Below are 20063 nucleotides of genomic sequence, written 5' to 3'. Positions count from 1 at the left end.
TTTGGTATCAGCACACCATTAATCCATCAAAAGTGCACAGGCGGCATAAAAACCACAGTCGCCAAAACAAAAGCCCGGGATACTGTACGTGCCTTATCGGCTTTAGTGTATTTAAGGGTCCATTACTCTTCCTGTGCCGGGATCAGACGGATTTGTTTACACACTCCGCTTCATTTATCCTCCCTATTTGTCTGTCTGTCTGAGTGTTGGTAACAAGATAACAATAGGCAGGTGTTGAGAGGGAGAATGGCGGCTTCAGTGGATGTTATGCTACACCATGGTGTCTGACAGATAAAAGGGCTTTAGAGCTCACTCTGCTCCTCGAGCGACCCCCAGTCCTCGTTGGCATTCAGGGGAACTCAGGGGAAACAGAGGGCATCCCTTTGTCTGCGGGGACCAAAAGGCAGGTGGTTGAGACAGGGACTATTGTGAAGAGAATCCCAGTGACTGACATGTTTTTACTCCTTCTCTTGTTAGATTTTGTTCAGGGAGGGTTTGCCTGTTCCTGCTAAAGATATAAGACTGAGAAGGAATGCCGTTTCTAAAGCTATAAATCAGAAATGTGCCATAGGTTTCATTTGATCCATCAAAGAAATGTCTTAACAAATTTGACAAATTGTCCACACAAAATTCTTAAAATCTTTGAGGTTCTTGTCTTTCTTTTGCGAGTTGTTTTGTCTTCCTCCAATTTCTCCGTGATTTCTTCGAGGATAATTTCCTGGATTTGCTCGTTGTAGTGACAGACGTGCTGCTGGAGCTAGCATCCCTCCCGACCAATTTGGCACAGGAGTACAATTGAACTTTACGTATAAATAATCAGCGTGCATTCCCAGACATGTGAAAAGACAAGAGAAGACTCCTCTATTGTGGTTTAACTTCTTGGTGGGTCCTGAAGTAACACCCCATCATAAATCTGATTCAGAGTGTGTGTTTGTGCGTGTGTAAAACCATCTGCCTGTCTGAGTAAACTTATGGCTTGGACTCCGGCCAACACCGAACCTCCATTGTTACTGTATTTGTCTGGCTCTTCCTTCCACTGATATTTAAGGTTGCCATGTTGGCACTCATTCCTCCATACAACCCCCCTTCTCATCCTCCCTGGTACTAAATAGCTGTCTTGGAGGGTGACAGGCATTAAGAGTGTGCCAGAAATCTTTCCTTCAGCATCAGTCGTCTCTCAACTTCTGAAAAAGATCTGCCAATTTGGATAAAGCAACAATAACTGAGAACAAATAAAGTGACTGAGAAAACTGAGATGTTTCAACCCATGGTTATAAAAACATTACTGTATCCCACACTAATCCATTACTACATATTACTTTCTATTAATCTGTGCGTCCTCCTATGCCATGAAAACTGCAATACATGTGTACATAAATACTTCAGGGTTGAAATAAATGTTGCTTAACAGTTGCCACAGGGACATTTATAGTAGGAGATACTGGTAAATGCGTACATTTTCCAATATAAACAGTAACTAAGATCCATAATGTCAGTTACATAACCCAGCAATATCTTATTAGCTAACATCATCCACACCTGGATATCCTATTAGACAATATAAGGCTGTAGCAGCTACAAGTACTGAGCCATTAAGCCATAAATGTGGACTTTGGGTTGTAAAAAACAACAACATTTGATCAGTTGATCTATAAAGCATTTGTAGAACGTACACTCAACAATTTTAAAGCCATTAGTTTCTCACTACACGCAAACCATTTATAAAGCCTTATTTTAAATTGGCATTGTTCCATTTCCCACAGAAACTCCCACATTGTACCTTTTCTTCCTTAGTTTAAGAAAAGCTACTGATCTGGCGTCTCTATCAGAGGATCTCTAAGAGCGCTGGCTGACAGAGTGTGCTGAAAACACTCTTTATATCTTTATACAGAAGTGAGGAGAGATGAACTGACAACGTGTCCAGGGCTCTGAATTCTTGCCCTCTGCCTGTGCAAAGTGGACGGTTGCCTCTCTGTCTCTGCCAAACCTTCACCACACTGCTGATCAGCTGCTCTATCATCAGACACTGGGAACATCCCTTCACTCCTGTGCACACACAAGCACACGCCTATTTCATCAGGTGTATCCCCGGCCCTTTGGCGTTGAGTTCAGACAGAGTAGTCTGGATTTAGATAAATGGGGGAGGAAGGTTGGGAGAGGACAGGATAAGAGGGATGAAAGCTCTCTTCCTGTGCTGAGGCAAAAATGAGGGAGTTTCCTCAGCTACTCATGCCAATTTGTCTGTGAACAAGGCTCGATTAAAAGCTTATGTTGCAATGTCTGTCTGACAAGAGACTTGTGTCCACAAAAACAGCAGAACTGAGGAAAATGCAACATCCGGATTATGAAAAAACGTCACGATCGTAAAAGGATACTTTCATGCAACTCAAATTCCTGTATACTCAGTATTCACTGATCAATTTTTCATTGTCCAACCGATGACCATAGACAACAAAGGAACCATGTCATTTAACCCCTGCACTTTGGTTTTATTCCCAGAGCCTTCACTGTATTTCGGGGAACCTGAGTATGTTGTGGAAGAGAGTTCAGGCTACGTTGAGGTGAAGGTCTGGAGGACGGGAACAGACCTCTCCAAGACGGCTACAGTCACCGTCCGCTCCAGGAAGAGTGAGCCTGTCTCTGCAGAAGGTAAAATCAGCTGTAAGAAACATAGTTCAGTCATGATTTTGCATGACAGTGTTAGCTCATGGTGTCCTCTCTATTATGCAGCTGGACTGGATTACGTCGGCATTAGTCGCAACCTTGACTTTGCTCCCGGAGTGACGATGCAGACGTTCAGAGTGACCATCCTGGATGATCTGGGTCAGCCGGAGCTGGAGGGGCCGGAGACCTTTGACCTGGTGTTACGGATGCCCATGAACGCTGTTCTGGGAGAACCGAGCAAAACCATCATCACCATCAACGATACAGTCACTGACGGTGAGTGTCAAATATAGTGTGTCCCAAAACTACAATAACTTTATAGTTTATTCTTTATGAAATGGTAATGTGAATCCATCCCCCTTCAGTAACTTCACCTAAAGGCAGGGAATCTCTTTTGTAACAAGTGTATTTTTGTCTTGATAGTGCCGAAGGTTCAGTTTAAGGAAGGAAGCTACAAGGTGGATGAAGCCGATGGGGAGGTGACAGCCATAGTTTACCGCAGTGGAGACATCAGCCTCGGCTCCACGGTGCGCTGCTATACTCGCCAAGGCTCGGCTCAGGTCATGATGGACTACAGCGAGAGACCCAACACTGACGCTTCAATCATCACTTTCCTGCCAGGTGAGACCTTCCCCTCTGCTCCTTAATCCCTCTGTATCGTTACAATCTGCAGCACTTATCTGAGTGTGATAACCATTTTATCCCGCAGGTGAAACTGAGAAGCCGTGCGTGGTCAGCCTGATGGACGACTCCGCCCATGAAGATGACGAGGAGTTCAGGCTGGTGCTGGGAAATCCAAAGAGCAAGTCACCGTATGGAGCCGCTGTCGGGGAGCAGAAGGAGGCGCTGGTCTCCGTCACAGACGCCAAGGACAGTACGTACTACTTTATAAACATAAAATATATTTTAATGACTGAAACATTGAAACATATAAAGTCTAAACATTCTACATAACAGAAATGTAATTTATTACATAGATCATTTATTAATTATTATATTAAATGGTCTCAGTAAGAACTATAGCTGAGATGCCTAGAGCAAAGCACTTAATTTAACAGGGTTTGAGTTTACTAGCATTCATGCTCCAATTAATTAAATAGAAACATATTATATATGAAGACAAAATATATCTATATGTGATTTAACATCATAAAAATATACATTTATATATATTCGCACATTCATACTAATACATTCACAAATGAATAATGATACACTTTCATAAAACATGCACAATAAAAATGCAATAAATAACACAAACGAACAGAGCAGCTGTACGTTGGGTTTCTGCTTTCATTTATCTTTGCATTGAAAAGACGGAAATGTTATTTTAGAATGTTTTTGAGTGTTTCCTGTTCTAGCACCAAACTCTGTTTATTGAGAGAGGTAACATGTCCTTGATGTATTGGCTCATGTTTAATTTGAGTTTTCTTCCTGTCTAGAGCCCATCATCCGCTTTTCTGAGATTAAGTACAGTGTACGTGAACCTCAGGTCAAAGGTGAATTGGCGATAGTGAAGATTCCCATCCTGCGCGTTGGAGACACCTCAAAGGTGTCAGTGGTGAGAGTGCACACCAAGGACGGCTCTGCAACTTCCGGAGAGGACTACAACCCGCTGTCAGAGGGTAAGAACATTGTGTAGTGGCTTAAAAGTGACTCAGTAGCTTGTATGAGGTATTTATGTTTTTAATTTCACTGTCTCTGTGTCTAAGATGTTGAGTTCAAGGCGGGCGAGACAGAACACTTTGTGGAGATCGAGATCCTGTATGACGGTCAGAGAGAGATGAGAGAGGCCTTCATTGTGCACATGAAGCCTGATGACAACATGGTGGCTGAAGTACAGGTGACACAAAGGCAACATACACACAGCAACTCCTACATGTGCACACTTACAGTTCTGCATATGTACAAACGTGAGCATGCGCCCCTGTCATGTCAGCCTGTGTTGAAAATAGCCAGGCAGCAGCTGGCATTGCTGTCAGCGCGCCTGAACCACAGAGTCTTATAAAAAGCTTCTCCCTCTGGAATGAGATGCTGAGAGGAATGTCCCGGCAGAGCTAAACAGTAGACAAACCTATAAACAGAACTGCGACATACAACCCATATACCCTCACGGGACAAACTCAAATATGTTAGGTAACAAAGTTAAAAATATCTGTTGGAGGAATGATGAAAAGATGGTATGCTTTAGCCTGTAGTGAATCAAGTAGTAGAGTAGAGTTTGACCAGTTTTAAAATCAGTTCCTCAACATGCTTTTCTTCTCCTTGCCAGATGAACAAGGCCATTGTGTACATTGAGGAGATGGACAGTGTGGCAGATGTTACCTTCCCTGCCGTGCCGCAGGTGGTTTCCCTGCTCATGTATGATGACACAGTTAAAACCAAAGAGAGACCCAACCCGGCCAATGGATACCCTGTTGTGTGTGTGACGGTGAGTGTAACACTTCTGAGGTGAACAGCTTTACACTTATTTCACCTCTACCTGTAGAACAACCTGAGGTCTCTTAAACTTTAAGCTTTCCAATAAATGTGACTCTTTTTTAATCTATCACTATGTATTAGCCAGCTCTTGCTTTTAGTTTTTAGTGCTATTAAACATGCAATTCCATTCTGATTTCCTCCCTTTTTGTTTTCATTGTCTATAAATGAAATTGTAATGTTTCTTCATGTCTTCCGTCTAATATAATTCTAGCTGCTGTAAAACACTTTGAATTGCCTTGTGTCTAAATGGTGCTCTTTAAATAAATGAGCTTGTCCTTCTGTTGCTTTTGAGAGAATTTCCACATTTCTTTAATTGTTCATTCGACATCTGTCTTGTCCTCCCTTGCAGGCTTGCAACCCTAAGTACAACGACTTCGACAAAACCGGCTCCATCTGCTCCGCGGAGAACATCAACGACACGCTCACCCAGTACCGCTGGCTGGTCAGCGCCCCAACCGGCTCGGATGGAGTGACCAGCCCCATGAGGGAGGTGGACACCAACACTTTCTTCACCAACACCAAGTCCATCACTCTGGATTCCATCTACTTCCAGAGCGGCTCACGGGTTCAGTGTGCGGCGAGAGCCTTCAACGCCAACGGAGACGCCGGCCTGGAGATGTCCAGCCCCATCGCTGTGGTCAGCAAGGAGGAGGGTGAGTGAAGGATGAGCGCATCCCTGTTGTCTACAAATATTTTTTTAAGGAAGAATTTACATGTCTGAATATTCTTAAGAATTAAAATTCATTTCTCTTTTGAAAGGTGTACTTGCTTCATAAAGCTCTTATATTAGGATAATGAAAGCAGTCTTAAAATGACGGTCTTAAATATTGAAAGTTATTAGGCCTGCTGTTTTACCTCGGTATCCTATATATTTAACTGACTTCTAACTCTTTGCAGGTATGTGTCAGCCTCGTGTGGCAGGCACTGTTGGAGCTGAACCTTTCTCTGCTAAGATCCGCTACACCGGTCCAGATGACCCAGACTTCCCCAACCTCATTAAACTGACCGTCAACATGCCTCACATGGATGGTGAGCAGTAAACATTTATTGCATATCTTTAATGTTTAGTATGTTAATCTAGACAAAACTTAACACAATTTTCACGCTCAACAGGCATGTTACCAGTGATCTCCACCAGATCTCTGTCCAACTTCGAGCTCACCCTGAGCCCAGACGGCACGCGTGTTGGAAACCATCGCTGCTCCAACTTGCTCGACTTCAATGAGATCCAAACAGGCTACGGTTTTATCACCGATGCCACAAAGAACCCTGAAATCATTGGCGAGACTTCCCCCTACCAGTACAACCCGGCCATGCGCTCAGCCAACTCTCTGCGCTTCTACAGGAACCTCAACTTGGAGGCCTGCCTCTGGGAGTTCACCAGCTACTACGACATGTCAGAGCTGCTGAACGACTGCGGAGGCTCCATCGGCACCGATGGACAGGTACATAAATGGAAAAATAATAAACAGCATTTATCAATCAGTGGATGCACTCTCTGGTTCAAAGTTAACTTGGGCATGTAAATTGAGTCCCCAAAAAATGTGCTTTACAGTGTACTACCACCAACTTTTATTTGTACTTCTCTAATGGAAACAGCTCCTAAAAAGAGAACTAGTTGCATATAGTTATGAAATAGTGCACATTTCTTTTTAAGGGATAGTTTGAACCTCCTTTCCCTTTCCCATTTTTTTGGCTTTTAAACTTACACAGAGATACTACTACACATCTTACATTATACTTGACGTGTGTCTTTCTTAGGTTCTGAACCTGGTCCAGTCCTACGTCACGCTGCGTGTTCCTCTGTTCGTGTCCTACGTCTTCCACTCTCCGGTGGCAGTGGGAGGCTGGCAGCACTTTGACCTGCAGTCCGAGCTCAAACTCACCTTTGTGTACGATACAGCCATCCTGTGGCAGGACGGCATCGGCAGCCCACCTGAGGCTGAGCTTCAAGGTATGTTGTCAGAGCGACGCTGCTCCCGGCTGGCGCTCACGGTGTATTTGTGAGGCACTGTTAAACCCTGTTCTCTTTTCTTATAGGGGCCATGTACCCGACCAGTATGCGTATTAATGAGGAGGGCCGTCTGGTGGTCAACTTCAAGACGGAGGCCCGCTTCAGGGGACAGTTTGTTATGTCTCATCCAGGTACGACGGCGGTGCCCACACACACACACACACACACACACACACACACACACACACACACACACACACACACACACACACACACACACACACACACACACACACACACACACGCCCTAGACCTATGCAATGGGTCATTCTATACAGCAACCTCCTCTTGGATTACCTTGTGGTTGACTTCCTCTCTTCATCTATTCCTGGAGTTCCACATTGGGGGTCCTTCCTGTGTGAAAGTGCCAGGGGTCATTCCAGCAAATGTCAAAATGACCCTTCAGTGTTTACAGTCAGGAAGCAAGTGATACAAAATATGTAAAAGGTCACTCTTTAAATAAATAAAAAGTAGACACTGTTACTAGTTAGTTTGGTGAAATGCAGCGTGAATGATTTATGATGATCATTTTCAAAGATAACCAAAAGATGGTATTGCCATGCTTAATCTACATAGTAACAAACATTAGAAAAGTAAATAACAAAATGAAATACAAACAATTAATATCATAAAATAAATTATTACAGAAATAATCATAAAATAAATTGTTATAATAATAACAACAGTAGTAACAATAGTACTAATGTAATGACCTAACCTGCAACAAATAAAACCCTAAGACCTGTAACCCAAACCCAGCCTCACACTGTCTCCATGTGTGTTTTCAGGAACCAGCGTGTCGTCCATGGTGATGTGTGCTGACCACCCCGGGCTCACGTTCACCCTCGCTCTGGTCAGGACGGAGCCCACCTACAACCAGCCCATGCAGCAGTGGAGCTTCGTCTCAGACTTCGCTGTGAGTGGATCTGCAGTAACGGCTGGCCAGCTGTAGTGAAATAAACTACCTTGACAGTGTTTGACATTGTTTCCGGGTTTCTGTGTGACCTCTAGGTGCGAGATTACTCCGGGACCTACACTGTGAAGTTGGTCAGCTGCATGGCTTCACCCAATGGGGAGTTCAGTATTCCTCCGGTTTGCCATCCCAGAGAGCCTTTAACGTTCGACATGGACATCCGCTTCCAGCAGGTTAGCCTCAAAATATGGACAAACATCGCCCAGCATGATGCCTTTTTTTAAGATGACACTGCAAAACTTAAGTATTATTTATAGTTTAATATCTGTAATTATATATTAATTGGGTTTTCATCAGTTTATGTTAGAAAACATATTATGTATGCAGATGAACAAATATCCAGAATGATATGAATCCTTGTTCCCGAAGATGATGATTTATAAATGATTCTTTGAAACCCAGGATCTGTTCTGTGTTTGCTAACTGTTCTGACCTCCAGGTGAGTGACCCAGTCGCAGCGGAGTTCAGCCTCAACACTCAGATGTTCCTGCTGTCTAAGAAGGAGCTGTGGTTGTCTGACGGCTCTATGGGCTTCGGAGAGGGGACCGATACTGCTTTTTCAGATGGTACAACACTGCCGCCTTGTGGATTTACCAAACATTACAGCTGAGGACCTTAAACTCTCTCAGAAGCGGCTGTTTCAGTCTTACTTAACATTTCATCTGTTCTCTGCTTCAGGCTCCATGATCTACGGCCGTGTGATGGTGGACCCGGTCCAGAACCTTGGTGAATCCTTCTCCTGCAGCATCGAGAAAGTCTTCCTCTGCACCGGAGCAGATGGATACGTTCCCAAATACAACCCCACCAACAAGGAGTATGGCTGCCTGGCAGACGCTCCCTCTCTGCTCTACAGATTCAAGATCCTGGTAAGGATGAATCCTCAAGGGCAATACTTAAGTCAAAGTCACAAGTGGACACACGTTTAAAAACAAACACTAACCAAAGTGCTTTAAAATGCAATTAAATAAGTACAAATATCTAGTAACAGCATAGAATAGCTTAATAAAATAATTTGCACAAACAACCAACTAAAATACAAATGAAGAAAAGTGTGTGGTTTTCATGATGATAATTTTGAGGCTAAAGAAAAAGATGGGTAAAGGTATCAATGTGTGAGAATTGTTAATGAAAACGATGTACAATGCTCAGGGAGCTGTGGAAATATTTCTGATTATTGTGTGTGTTGTTCCGCAGGACAAGGCCCAGCCAGAGACTCAGGCTACAGTGTTTGGTGACGTTGCCTTTAAGGCCACACTGGCTATGGACACACCCGGAGGTCTACCTTTGGCAAAACAAGCAGGATCAGACGGCTTCACTCTTTCCTCATCTCCACTCTTCCAGGTCTGTAAAATAAAAATAAATCACTTTCTTCATGTATTACAAGAAGCCATTCTCAGGGTTGATGAGTAACAGCTGACTCAGGATTACGTGATCAAGTGATGATAATAGGTCAATATAATCAGCCCTGATTACATTTGAAATAATGCATTTAGATTACATTGTTTATCTTTATTGTAAAGTAAAACTTGATACCATTTTGATAAAATATTGCTGTTTAAAAACGATTTACAATCATTTATAACCAATGCGATTAACTCAAGGAATGTCCCACATGTTGGATAATACACACAGTACCTGTAGTTTGTGTCAGAATAGTTTTTTCAGTATACTTTGAATTGTTTAACTGTAGATGCTAGATATGCATACATGTGTACATATAGATGTATGTGTTTTATTAGAATTGAAAAAACTTGGGGGTGTTTAAATGCAGAAAGGAATATTTGTTGAACTCCTATTTAATTTAATTTATTGTATTAATAAACATTTTTCAGATTAGAGTTCATATTTGTATAATCCAATAGATTGCATACTCATTTTATAAAAATTCCCATGCAATATGTATTCAGTTACAAACTACATTTCAACGTAAGTCACCCCCGCTCATACCTCTATAATAATCAGTCTGGAAATGTCGTGTCTCCTGCAGGTGGCTGCTGGTAGAGAATGGTTCATCCACACTATCTACACAGTCCGCTCCAAAGAAAACGCCCACCGCAACATAGGCAAGCGCAGCGTGGAGTATCTCCATCACAGCATTTCCTCCGCCGAGCAGCCAGAGACCTCCCTCATGTTGTCCGACCGCCACCGCCGCGCAGCCCCTGCATTCTCTAACGCCGCTGCGGTCCAGGACATCGGCATCGAAAACAACCGGGGCACCAACATCCAGCACATCGCTCTGGACCGAGCAGACCGCATGGTGGTAAACCAGCGCCAGCCCTGGTCCCCCAACCGAGACCCCCTCCTGGAGAGCCCCCTGCTGGAGAGCTCAGGCAGAGAACTCACTGACTCCTCCACCGTGCCCATGCTGGTGGGCGTTGCTGGTCTGATTCTCCTCCTCTGCCTCATCGCCACCGCCGTCATCCTGCTGATGCGGCGCAAGAAGAAAGAGAAGAAGACCCAGTTCCCTCCCTACACCACCTCCTCGTCTTCGGCCTACAGCTCAGGCACAGGGGGCATGTGGAGCAGCTCAGACACCTCTGAGGTCTAGATCCCCCCACCTCTAACACCTGCCCCCATAAAAAAAGACTGATAGTCTCCTCCACCATTGTGCCTTTAAAGCCCAACTGTTGTAGCACTAAATCGAGCCCAGAACATCATGTGGACAGCAGTGTCAGTGCTCGGGGGCTACATGCAGAGAATGCACCAGAGTGGGGTTGGGGTCTGTTGATCTCTGGCGATGGTTAGTTCTCGCTGTAGTGAAATAAAGGTTTTTGCAGCCTGTTATGAATCATGAATGTACAAAGAATCCCCTCACATTAATTTGACTACTTCTTTGGTTGTCAAGTTGTAAAATATCCCACTTCATCCAGCATTTGCAAATGCATAAAAATCCAAATTGAGTCGATGCAAATATATACAAGAGTTCAAATGCAAAATCAAATGTGCTATGTTCCTCCTTAAGTTTTTTGTATTGCTGTTCATTGTTATTTTATTTTGTGGAGAGAAAAGCAAAATGGATTGAATGTTAGTTGAATCTGACCTTAATGAATGAGAATGTGATAAATGATTTTTAATATTGATATTTAACTGTTGTGCTTAAAGAGCCAGCAGTGAAGCTGCCCACCGCTTAGTAACAGTGCCGATGTGGTGTCATTGAAAGGGATTGTAAATGTCATTGTAGACTTGAGAATGCAGAATTATTATATTTTTCTTTTTTTAAATAACACATTTTTTCAGGTCGACGTGGCCGAAATCAGATTCAAAACTATCTGTGTACATATCGCTGTAGGACAATGGAAACGGTATTTCTACACCCTGGTGAAACTTGAAAAAATATGAACTGCCTTTCTGGTTTGCCAATCAAGTAAAAAAGAAAGTGCATTATAAAACTGTTCTTCTACAGCTGATAGTATATTGTATTATGCCATTTGTTGGTAGACTTTCATGGCTTATTAATGTCGTGACAATTTCAAAAGTGTGGATTATGTACACTACCAAATATAAATGTCCTCTTTTTGAATCAGTGTCTTATTTACCACACACGTTTAAAAAAAGTGGAAGGTTTATTTTTGACTTTCAAAGACATTTTCTACTTCACATAGGAAGATAAAAGAACAAATGTTTTCTTAAAAATAAAAAGGGGTACATATCATTTTGAACAATGGAATGTGGTACAACCGACAGGCATAAATACATTTATTTCAATTAAGTACTAGTAAAAAAAAAAAAGGATTAGCAATCAATACAAACTAAACCAGCTCAGCTGCAGAGTTTAGGTAAGTGACAGGGCAGGCTTCACTGCCTAAAACCTAATACAACAGTCAGTCCGTGGTGGTTTACACAGTACATTATCACAGTCTGCAGAACAGACACAGACACTAGGACTAACGATAGCGGAGCTGGCTGTTCTCAGATCCTGACACTGTACGCAGTAGATTAACGTTAACAGCTTCACAACTTCAGCTTTTTCCTGCGTCCACGGCCATCTGGGGTCGCGTCTGACTTCCGTTTCTGGGCCTTGGGTAAGAGAAGAATACCATTAAGAAACATTTCTCAAGTAGTGATAGCAGTTTTGCGATATATCTAAACATAAGTTTTGCCAGGACAGACTTGCAGTAATTGCGTTTTTTATTTTGACAAAGTCATAGTCATTTGAGATCAACACAGTCAGACAACCTGAAGGGTGTTATCTTAATGCGAGTCAGAAACCAGAGTCATGTCTGCTGTAATTGGTTAGCTGGCTGGCTCTGTTGTGATTGCTCAACCACAGAGATGTCCCGCCCCTTAGCCCATCACTTAATGACGTGTTGGAGTGCTATCCAATCACCACTATGGAAGTAAACAAAGGACTACAATGGGAGTTTCAGGCAGGGGAGGGGCTTCCTGTCTTGCTTCCTGTAGTATGGTAACTTACTGAGGCACTCTTGGGGCCGCGTTTCTTCTTCTCAGCCTTCTCCCTCTCCTCCAGCTCCATGTTCTCTCTCTCGATCAGCGTGATCAGGGTGTTGCATCGCCTCTGGAGCTCCTACACACACACACACACACAAACAATAACAAACATGGTTTTAATTTGTAGGCAACATGTACAAAAAGAAAAGAAAAATAGCACCAAGAAGCCAACATTTACCATGGCTGTCCTGGATTTAAGGAACCAGTCGAAGCGGAACTGAGGCGAGTTGCGGATGCACTGCCGCAGCTCGTCGTACACGCTCTCCTTGTCGAAGCCCAGCTTGTGGAGCATGCAGATGAGGAAGCGGTCCTCCTCTTCCGTGTAGTTCTTGCCTTTGTTGGTGCCATAAGAGATACGCAGCTGATGGAAGGGAGCCTTGTAACGACCAATCTGGGCAAGGAGATGAGAAATTAAGAGCGTTAATAAGGATGGAAGAGAGGATAATGTGGTGCAGGACAATTACAAGATCAGAGCCAGATTTAGAGTTTGACAGTCAGCTACCTTTGAGTCCAGTGCTTTTTTGATGCTTATCCTCCTCTGGATCCGGGCCTCTCCTCTCTCGATCTGCGCCATGATCTTCTCGATGTCCTGCAGCTCGTTACAGCGTTCCCAGAACACAGCTGGAGGATAAACACAAGCAAATGACTAAATATGCAAAGAAATAAACTTGTGGAAAAAAGTAACAAAACAACTCTTTACCAGAATATTCCATGACTTCCTCTGGAGTTTTTCCCTCGACTTCTCTGGCAATGTTCTCAATGTCATCTCTTCCCCACTTCTCGTTGGCTTTGATGAACTGGTTGAAGTCCCGTTTGTTCCAAATAGTGAATCCCTGCAACCAAGGAACAGAGTTTAAAATATGCTCAATCTGGATCCGGACACATAGCATTTAACTTGACATGGCATTCCAGGAGAATGGTCAGTACCTGTTGCAGCAGGTTCTCCTTCTCCTCCAGTTCCTCCTCGGTGAGAGCTTCGGCCTCGTCGATCTTACCCTGCTCCTCTTTCTGCAGTGTGGCCGAGTTTGGCATCTCTGGATTACGGGGCACCTAAAGAGACGCAGAATGATTTAGAGTCATTTCCTTCTCCAAGTAAATAAGAACAAATGATTTCATCTGAAAAATATCTTGGCACCTTGTAGCCGATGGTCTTCCTGTAGAACAGAATTTCCTTTTCTAGAAGCTCAAAAAGACGTGGGGGGAAGAACTGGAAGTCCTGCACATTTGGCTGCTTGGGGGGACGAGGAGCCTGGGAAATGGCAAACACACAAACAAATGTCAAACACTTTCTGTTGCATTATTGCTTTAGGACTTAAAGGTGTTAACAGATTTATCGGTCCTTACCTTGGGTGCTTTGGGCTCACTGACTCTCAGGGCCTCTCTGAAGTAAGCATCCACAGCGTAGTTGGCTTTCCTTTCTCTCTTAGGCGGCTCGATCCAGTTGGTAATCACCTGAATGAAGAAGCAAGAAGTGAAAGAGGGGTAAGACTCAGAAGTTCATGTTGCTGAGATTGAAGACGGAGCACTGCTTTTTATTTGAGTGTCTTTTACCTTTTTCTTCTCTCTGTAATCTTCTCCTTCGAATGTGTACACACTGCTGTTCTCTGTGTCCACAGTGAAGTTCCTCAGAGAGCTCTCACCCAGGGAAGACATTTTCTCCTTCATCTCCATGGTCTAGCAAATAACAAGAACAGAGTGTTTATTTTTCTGGCACATTCAAAAACTAGACAGAAAAACATGTATTCTCCATAACCTAAACCGTCTCACCTTCTTCTCCCCTCGCTCCAGGATGGCGTCAATATCGTCGTCTGTGATCTCGCTTTCCTTAGAGGCGAACACATGTGTGGCCCCGTGGCGGATGATGGACAGCATCTCATCCTTGCCCAGCTTGTTTGCACTCGGATCCACGAGTCTTCCTGTTAAGAACAACGATGACAACTGAGTCGGTTGCTCAAATCTGCTATTGGTAGACCTTCTGTTAGCGGTCCTTTATGTGCTGATAAGACGGAGAGAGGAGTTACCTTGCTGGATGACAATGGAGTCCAGGCGCAGTTTCATCTCGGCCCTCTCCACAATCCTCTCCTCCACTGTGTTTTCAGTGATGAAGCGGAACACACGCACCTGCTTCTGCTGACCGATCCTGTGAGCTCGGTCCTGGAATAAAAAGACACAACCGGTCAACTCCCCTGCTTCTGAAATCCAAATCCTACAGCACCTGCTTCCTTTAAGAAAAGAAAATCAGAACCACTACTTTCGTACTACTGGATTAGGAATGTACTTACCATGGCCTGCAGGTCGACCTGGGGGTTCCAGTCCGAGTCGTACAGGATGACCACATCTGCTGTAGCCAGGTTGATACCCAGTCCTCCAGCTCTGGTACTCAACATGAAGATAAACTTGGAGCTGTTGGGCTCATTGTATGCATTGATAGAGATCTGAAAGTTCACAGTTATAAGAATATTATATTTTTATGTTAGAGAAAAATAGATGGTGATCTATTGACGTAACCGCTTAATTGACATCATGACTTCTTATACGAGATCCGCACCTGTCTCTCTTCATGCGGCGTCTGGCCATCCAGGCGGCAGTAGCCATAGTTCTTCCACATGCAGTAATCCTCCAAGATGTCCAGCACCCTGGTCATCTGACTGAAGATGAGCACACGAGAGCCTGGACAGAAGAAAGAGAGTGTAATGCGTCAGAGGAATGTAGTAAAACCAGGCAGGAAAAAAAGGTTTATGTAGTCCTTCGAGACGGCACTTAAGTGTTCTACATACCCTGCTGCTTCATCTTGGGTAGCAGCTTTTCCAGCACCACCATCTTGCCGCTGTTCACCACCAAGTGGCTGTCGGTTGTGTATGGAGGCCCGGGTTCGGCCCCGTCAAACAGGTACGGGTGGTTGCAGCATTTCCTCAGCTGCATGAGAACGTTCAGCAGACGCATCTTGTCCATCTTACCCGCCGAGTTCAGAATGTCGATGTCCTTCATCAGGATCTTTGTGTACCTGATGAGTTGTGAGATAATATTACACACAGGTGGACGATAATTTCATATCAGTACACAGTTTATTTCAAGCTGTGTGGACAAATTAAAGCTCAACTGCTTACCACTCTCGCTGCATCTTACTCAGGCCCACATACATCTTGATCTCCTTTTTGGGAAGCAGACTCTTCTCTACGTCCGCTTTGATACGACGGAGCAAGAAGGGACGCAGCACCTACACACACAAAATTGCATGTCAAATGAGTGCTTCAACCCAAATGAGAGTAACATTTTAAAATGCACAGAGACTAATTGGACGTTCATATGAGGTAAATTTAAAACTTACAGTGTGAAGACGTTCCACCAACTTGGTATCACCCAAGCAGTTGTTTGTGTCGAACCAGGAATCAAAGTCCTATGGGGGGAAATATTTTTCAGTACCAGAATACAAAACACTTTTCTTCCAAATATCATCAGTACAATTAGAAACTCCAGCTTGAAAGAGGGTTTATCTTATTGTGAAATCTCCTGACATTGAGCACGTCTTTACCTCTGATGAGTTAAAGACGTCCGGCAGCAGGAAGTTGAGCAGAGCCCACAGCTCGTGAAGGTTGTTCTGCAGGGGAGTTCCGGTCAGCAGCAAACGATTGGTGGTCTTAAATTCTCGCACAATCTCTGACAGCTATGAGAAATAAATGGCTTGATGAGGAAAAACTGTGAAACATTGAGTGGTTCTGAAATATGTAAATACAGATTTGGTTTCAGCGCCGTCTGACCTTTGATTTCTCATTCTTGATTCTGTGGGCTTCGTCAATGACCAGGTATCTCCAGTTGAACTTCTTGAACACTGCCTTTTCAATGATGAGCATCTCGTAGGAGGTGACGCACACATCCCACTCTCCGGGCAGCAGCACGTCTCTGATCAGGGCATTCTGAAATTGATGCAAAAGATATGGTGTTTTAAAGTCTAGATTATTTACCTAATGAGTTATTATTATATAGCTTAAGTTGTTTTGCATGCTGTTGTCAAATGATCACTAGTATATATTGTTTTATACACACTTGATATATAACCTACAATAATCCAAAACTCACTATAACCCCCAACAGAAACAAATATACTCATAATCAGATGATTAAGTGTCCATAAATAAAGCTGAAAATCGTAGTTGAAGTAACTTCTTACTTTTAATTGGCACAATTTTTTATGATTCATCAGTTATTTTGATTATTACTGTCACACAAAACATTCCATCCCAGTTCTAAGAGCTGTGGCCTAAATACTGCACTGCTTTGATTAGAAGTGCTGCTTCTGCACAAAAAACTATGTGGTTGACCAAAACTGGTTCTTATTGCAACACAAGCACATTAAAGTCAATATATAGGAGGCGTTATATTTCAAAATATCCAATTACAATCATAACATTGTGAGGCAGCATACCCTCTGTTCTCTGTCTCCGATCAGGCAGACGGCTCGCAGTGAAGGCACCCATCTCTTGAACTCATTCATCCAGTTGTAGAGTGTGGACTTTGGCACCAGCACCATGTGGGGACCAGGGATATTCCTGTAGTGCTTCATGTAACCCAGCAGGGAAATGGTCTGCAGAGTCTTCCCCAAACCCTGAAAAACAGCATAGTGTGTGAGAGAAAGAGCAGCATATGTAAATTCAACAATACAATAAGTGTCACTCCCCTATAAATTAATAGCTTAGTTTTTCAGTACTGACCATTTCATCAGCAAGGATGCCGTTGATGCCATTTTCATACAAAGAGATGAGCCAGTTCAGACCACGGACCTGATAGTCTCTCATTTTTCCTGCTTTGACGTCTAAATGTGAGACAAGAAAAACATTGTCATCCCTTTGCTTATCCTTTCTGCCATCTCAAGCCTCAATAAAGAAGTAGAACATTGCTTACAAGAGGGGGAGTCATCAAAGCGAGTGCAGACATTAGTCGTTTTGGTGCTCTCGCTCAGAAGCTCTTCATCCTCTTCTTGCTCTGTGCGGCGATGTCGGTTGCTGTTGAACACAAAGAATTATATTAGTTTGATGATCATAATAAGAGTATATTTCAAATAAAGAAATCTGTGTGGTGTTCATGCACTCACTCTCCGGCAGACAGCAGGTTCTGTTTTTCATCGTTCTTGATGCGAGGGCGTCCTGGCTTCATCTTCAGCGGGGAGGTGGGGGTTTTCTGTGCGGCTGGTTGGATGAAATGAGCAAACAACTCTGTTTGCTTCAACAGGTACTCAAATCTGTTGGTCCGATCTGTGAGCTACACACACAGAAAAAAAGTATTGTTAGCTTATTTATCCAAGGTCAGAGTTGTGATATTTAAACGCTTTGGTTGGATACTTACCACTTTCTCCTCATACCCCAGACCAGTTTCTTTAGTTTTGGAAGAGGAGGCATCTTGTCCATCGGCCCCAGCATCTGAGGACGACTCTTTTCCCTCATCTGAAGATTCAGATTTCTCCTGAGAAAAACAAAGTCTTGTTCAAATGCTTTCTTCAGATTTATCCAACAACAAACAGTTACAGAATATAAAAAACACATCTGTTCTGGCGTGCACTGTAGATCACACATGATGGAAGAATTCCTATACCGAACAACATCTCCCAAACATCAACCTTTAAAGCTCTGAGCAGCTAAGGCGGCCAAAATAGTCAGCTTACAACATTGCTCAACTTCCTGCACTGCTACCTGAGCATTGTTAGGCATGCTTCATGTGCTTTGTTTTTAGTGATTTTCATTCATAAATGTATTATTTGTGTCAGCACGTGCATCTCAATACATCATGCAATTACTATACGTTAGGGTTAAGTATCCTTGACTGTTATTTGAGTATATCGGGTGGTAAGCATTTACTCTAGTTGTTTTTTTTGTTTGTTTCTACTTGTCAATTGCTGTTACAGTTCTAGGGATCAAGTACGTTTTGAATGTAACTTTTTAATTAAACTTCCTTACAACTAAAAAACAACCTTCAATTCATTTTTTATTTGTTCTTCTTTCAAATCTCACACGGATATGAAAACATGTTGTTTTACTCAGTATGCTCTTTTCTCCATTTCCTTTACTTGTAAATACTATTTTGTGTGTATTTTTGACACTTTACGTGCACTTGTAGCGGCACGCAGCATCCCTCGTTTACGGGAGCCATTGCTGCTCTGTCCCAACGAAAACAAAGGCGCTGAAAGGACAGCTGGGCAGAGGGCTGCTCGCTATGTTCACGAGGTTTTCCACAAGCCGGGATAAAAGTCACAAAGAACTCGGCAGCTGACTGTGGTCAAACCGTAAAAAGAAAGCACGTTGGGACTTTCATGGGGGTGATATATTGGTTGCTAGCGGGGCTAAGCTAGTTGCATGAGCGCTTATGAAACAGGCTGGCCTTGTTGCTGCTCTACGACGCTAGTTTCAGTCCCGGGTGAATGGGACCGAGCTGTTGTTGTCGTGAGCTAATGTTAGCGCCGCCGCTGCTAGCTAACATAACTAGTTAGCTCAAAAAGCCCACATTAACATTGAGAAAGCGAACGTTTATTAAAGCCACATTTAAGGAACAAGTCGATGTTTGAGTTTGGGACATGTTTGTCAGATATTGGAAAGATGGACGGGGTGATGAGAGGAGACAATGCCCATGTTTAACCATCTTACCTCCGCTCCTCCGGCTTCTTCAACTTTGGTCGGCTCTTCCCGCTGTTCCACGCAGCTTAGGAGTTCGGACATTTTTATCGAATTTCCCTCTTCGATTCGAATATATCGTCCGTTATTTGGTTCCTTGTGTGATCCCGTATAAAAGCCGTTTATGATATTCCAATCTTCCTCCCGGTAAATAAGAACTATCTTGCTGTTTATAATGAAAGACACATCGGTTGGTCAGAGAGAGCACGTTCCCGCTAGCAAGAGTTGTCTCGGGCACCCGCGTTCATCCCGCGCCAGTTACCCGGTGTGTGTGCTCTATCGCGAGAGTTGGTTAGGCTGCTTCATCGGCGTTGGAAATGGTTTGGTTTTCACTTGATTTCAGACAAAAATGACACACAAGTCATGGTTAAAACATTGTGAAAGTTCTACAAAATCAGTTACCTAGGAGACAAACGTTAAATAAAACAATATATAGATTGTTGTAAAGTTAAATAAAGTAAATAATAACACTTTAGTTCAGAGAATGTCTTTGTATCCATTTTATTTAATGGCATAACAAAAGTCATATTTGAGTATATCGTTTTTATCAAGTTTAACGTGTTATTATAAAATCAAATGGTGTGATAAACATAAATAGTTTAACTAAAAAAATGATATGCTACGTTGTTGCTCTCTCTCTCTCTTGTTAAAGACGGAAGTAAGATTTGCTTCCGAAAATGTACGAATTTATGAATGTAAAGTTTTGCAAAAGACAACGAAATAATGCTTGTAGAAGTCCCATAAAAAGCCGAGATGGACGAGGGGTCCATGAAATCACACTGGAACAATCTAAATAAGCCAAACAATATTTATTTGAATTTCT

At 43.1% G+C, this 20063-nt stretch overlaps 2 protein-coding genes across 2 annotated transcripts in view; one reads left to right on the top strand and one right to left on the bottom strand.

The window, feature by feature from the left end:
• The window catches only part of frem3 (Fras1 related extracellular matrix 3), a 29137-nt gene extending 17493 nt beyond the window's left edge, over window positions 1–11644 (top strand). Inside the window, 18 exon segments of the mRNA XM_063884313.1 lie at window positions 2500–2649; window positions 2731–2940; window positions 3088–3285; window positions 3374–3538; window positions 4107–4289; window positions 4377–4507; window positions 4937–5095; window positions 5495–5798; window positions 6043–6174; window positions 6259–6590; window positions 6907–7099; window positions 7186–7290; window positions 7948–8075; window positions 8171–8305; window positions 8572–8698; window positions 8811–8998; window positions 9327–9473; window positions 10120–11644. Of these exon segments, the coding sequence (XP_063740383.1) occupies window positions 2500–2649; window positions 2731–2940; window positions 3088–3285; window positions 3374–3538; window positions 4107–4289; window positions 4377–4507; window positions 4937–5095; window positions 5495–5798; window positions 6043–6174; window positions 6259–6590; window positions 6907–7099; window positions 7186–7290; window positions 7948–8075; window positions 8171–8305; window positions 8572–8698; window positions 8811–8998; window positions 9327–9473; window positions 10120–10680 (3548 nt within the window). The 3' untranslated portion in view covers window positions 10681–11644.
• A 32-nt stretch (window positions 11645–11676) lies between these two features.
• smarca5 (SWI/SNF related, matrix associated, actin dependent regulator of chromatin, subfamily a, member 5) lies at window positions 11677–19504 on the bottom strand. Its single transcript, XM_063884314.1, has 24 exons — window positions 19214–19504; window positions 17922–18038; window positions 17671–17837; window positions 17481–17581; window positions 17291–17391; window positions 17005–17184; window positions 16340–16495; window positions 16114–16245; window positions 15910–15978; window positions 15689–15798; window positions 15359–15585; window positions 15130–15251; window positions 14864–15016; window positions 14603–14735; window positions 14349–14497; window positions 14133–14255; window positions 13926–14033; window positions 13717–13830; window positions 13509–13631; window positions 13282–13414; window positions 13084–13202; window positions 12760–12972; window positions 12547–12657; window positions 11677–12149 (listed from the first exon to the last, which is right to left on the bottom strand). Exons 1-24 carry the CDS (start codon window positions 19283–19285, stop codon window positions 12084–12086), a joined length of 3099 nt encoding a protein of 1032 aa, XP_063740384.1. The 5' UTR covers window positions 19286–19504; the 3' UTR covers window positions 11677–12083.
• Window positions 19505–20063: the final 559 nt, after the last annotated feature.

This window comes from Eleginops maclovinus, chromosome 5 (assembly GCF_036324505.1).
Source record: "Eleginops maclovinus isolate JMC-PN-2008 ecotype Puerto Natales chromosome 5, JC_Emac_rtc_rv5, whole genome shotgun sequence".
Classification (NCBI taxonomy): domain Eukaryota; kingdom Metazoa; phylum Chordata; class Actinopteri; order Perciformes; family Eleginopidae; genus Eleginops; species Eleginops maclovinus.
Note: the sequence above shows the minus strand (reverse complement) of the source record. Positions and strands in the feature narration are given on the sequence as shown.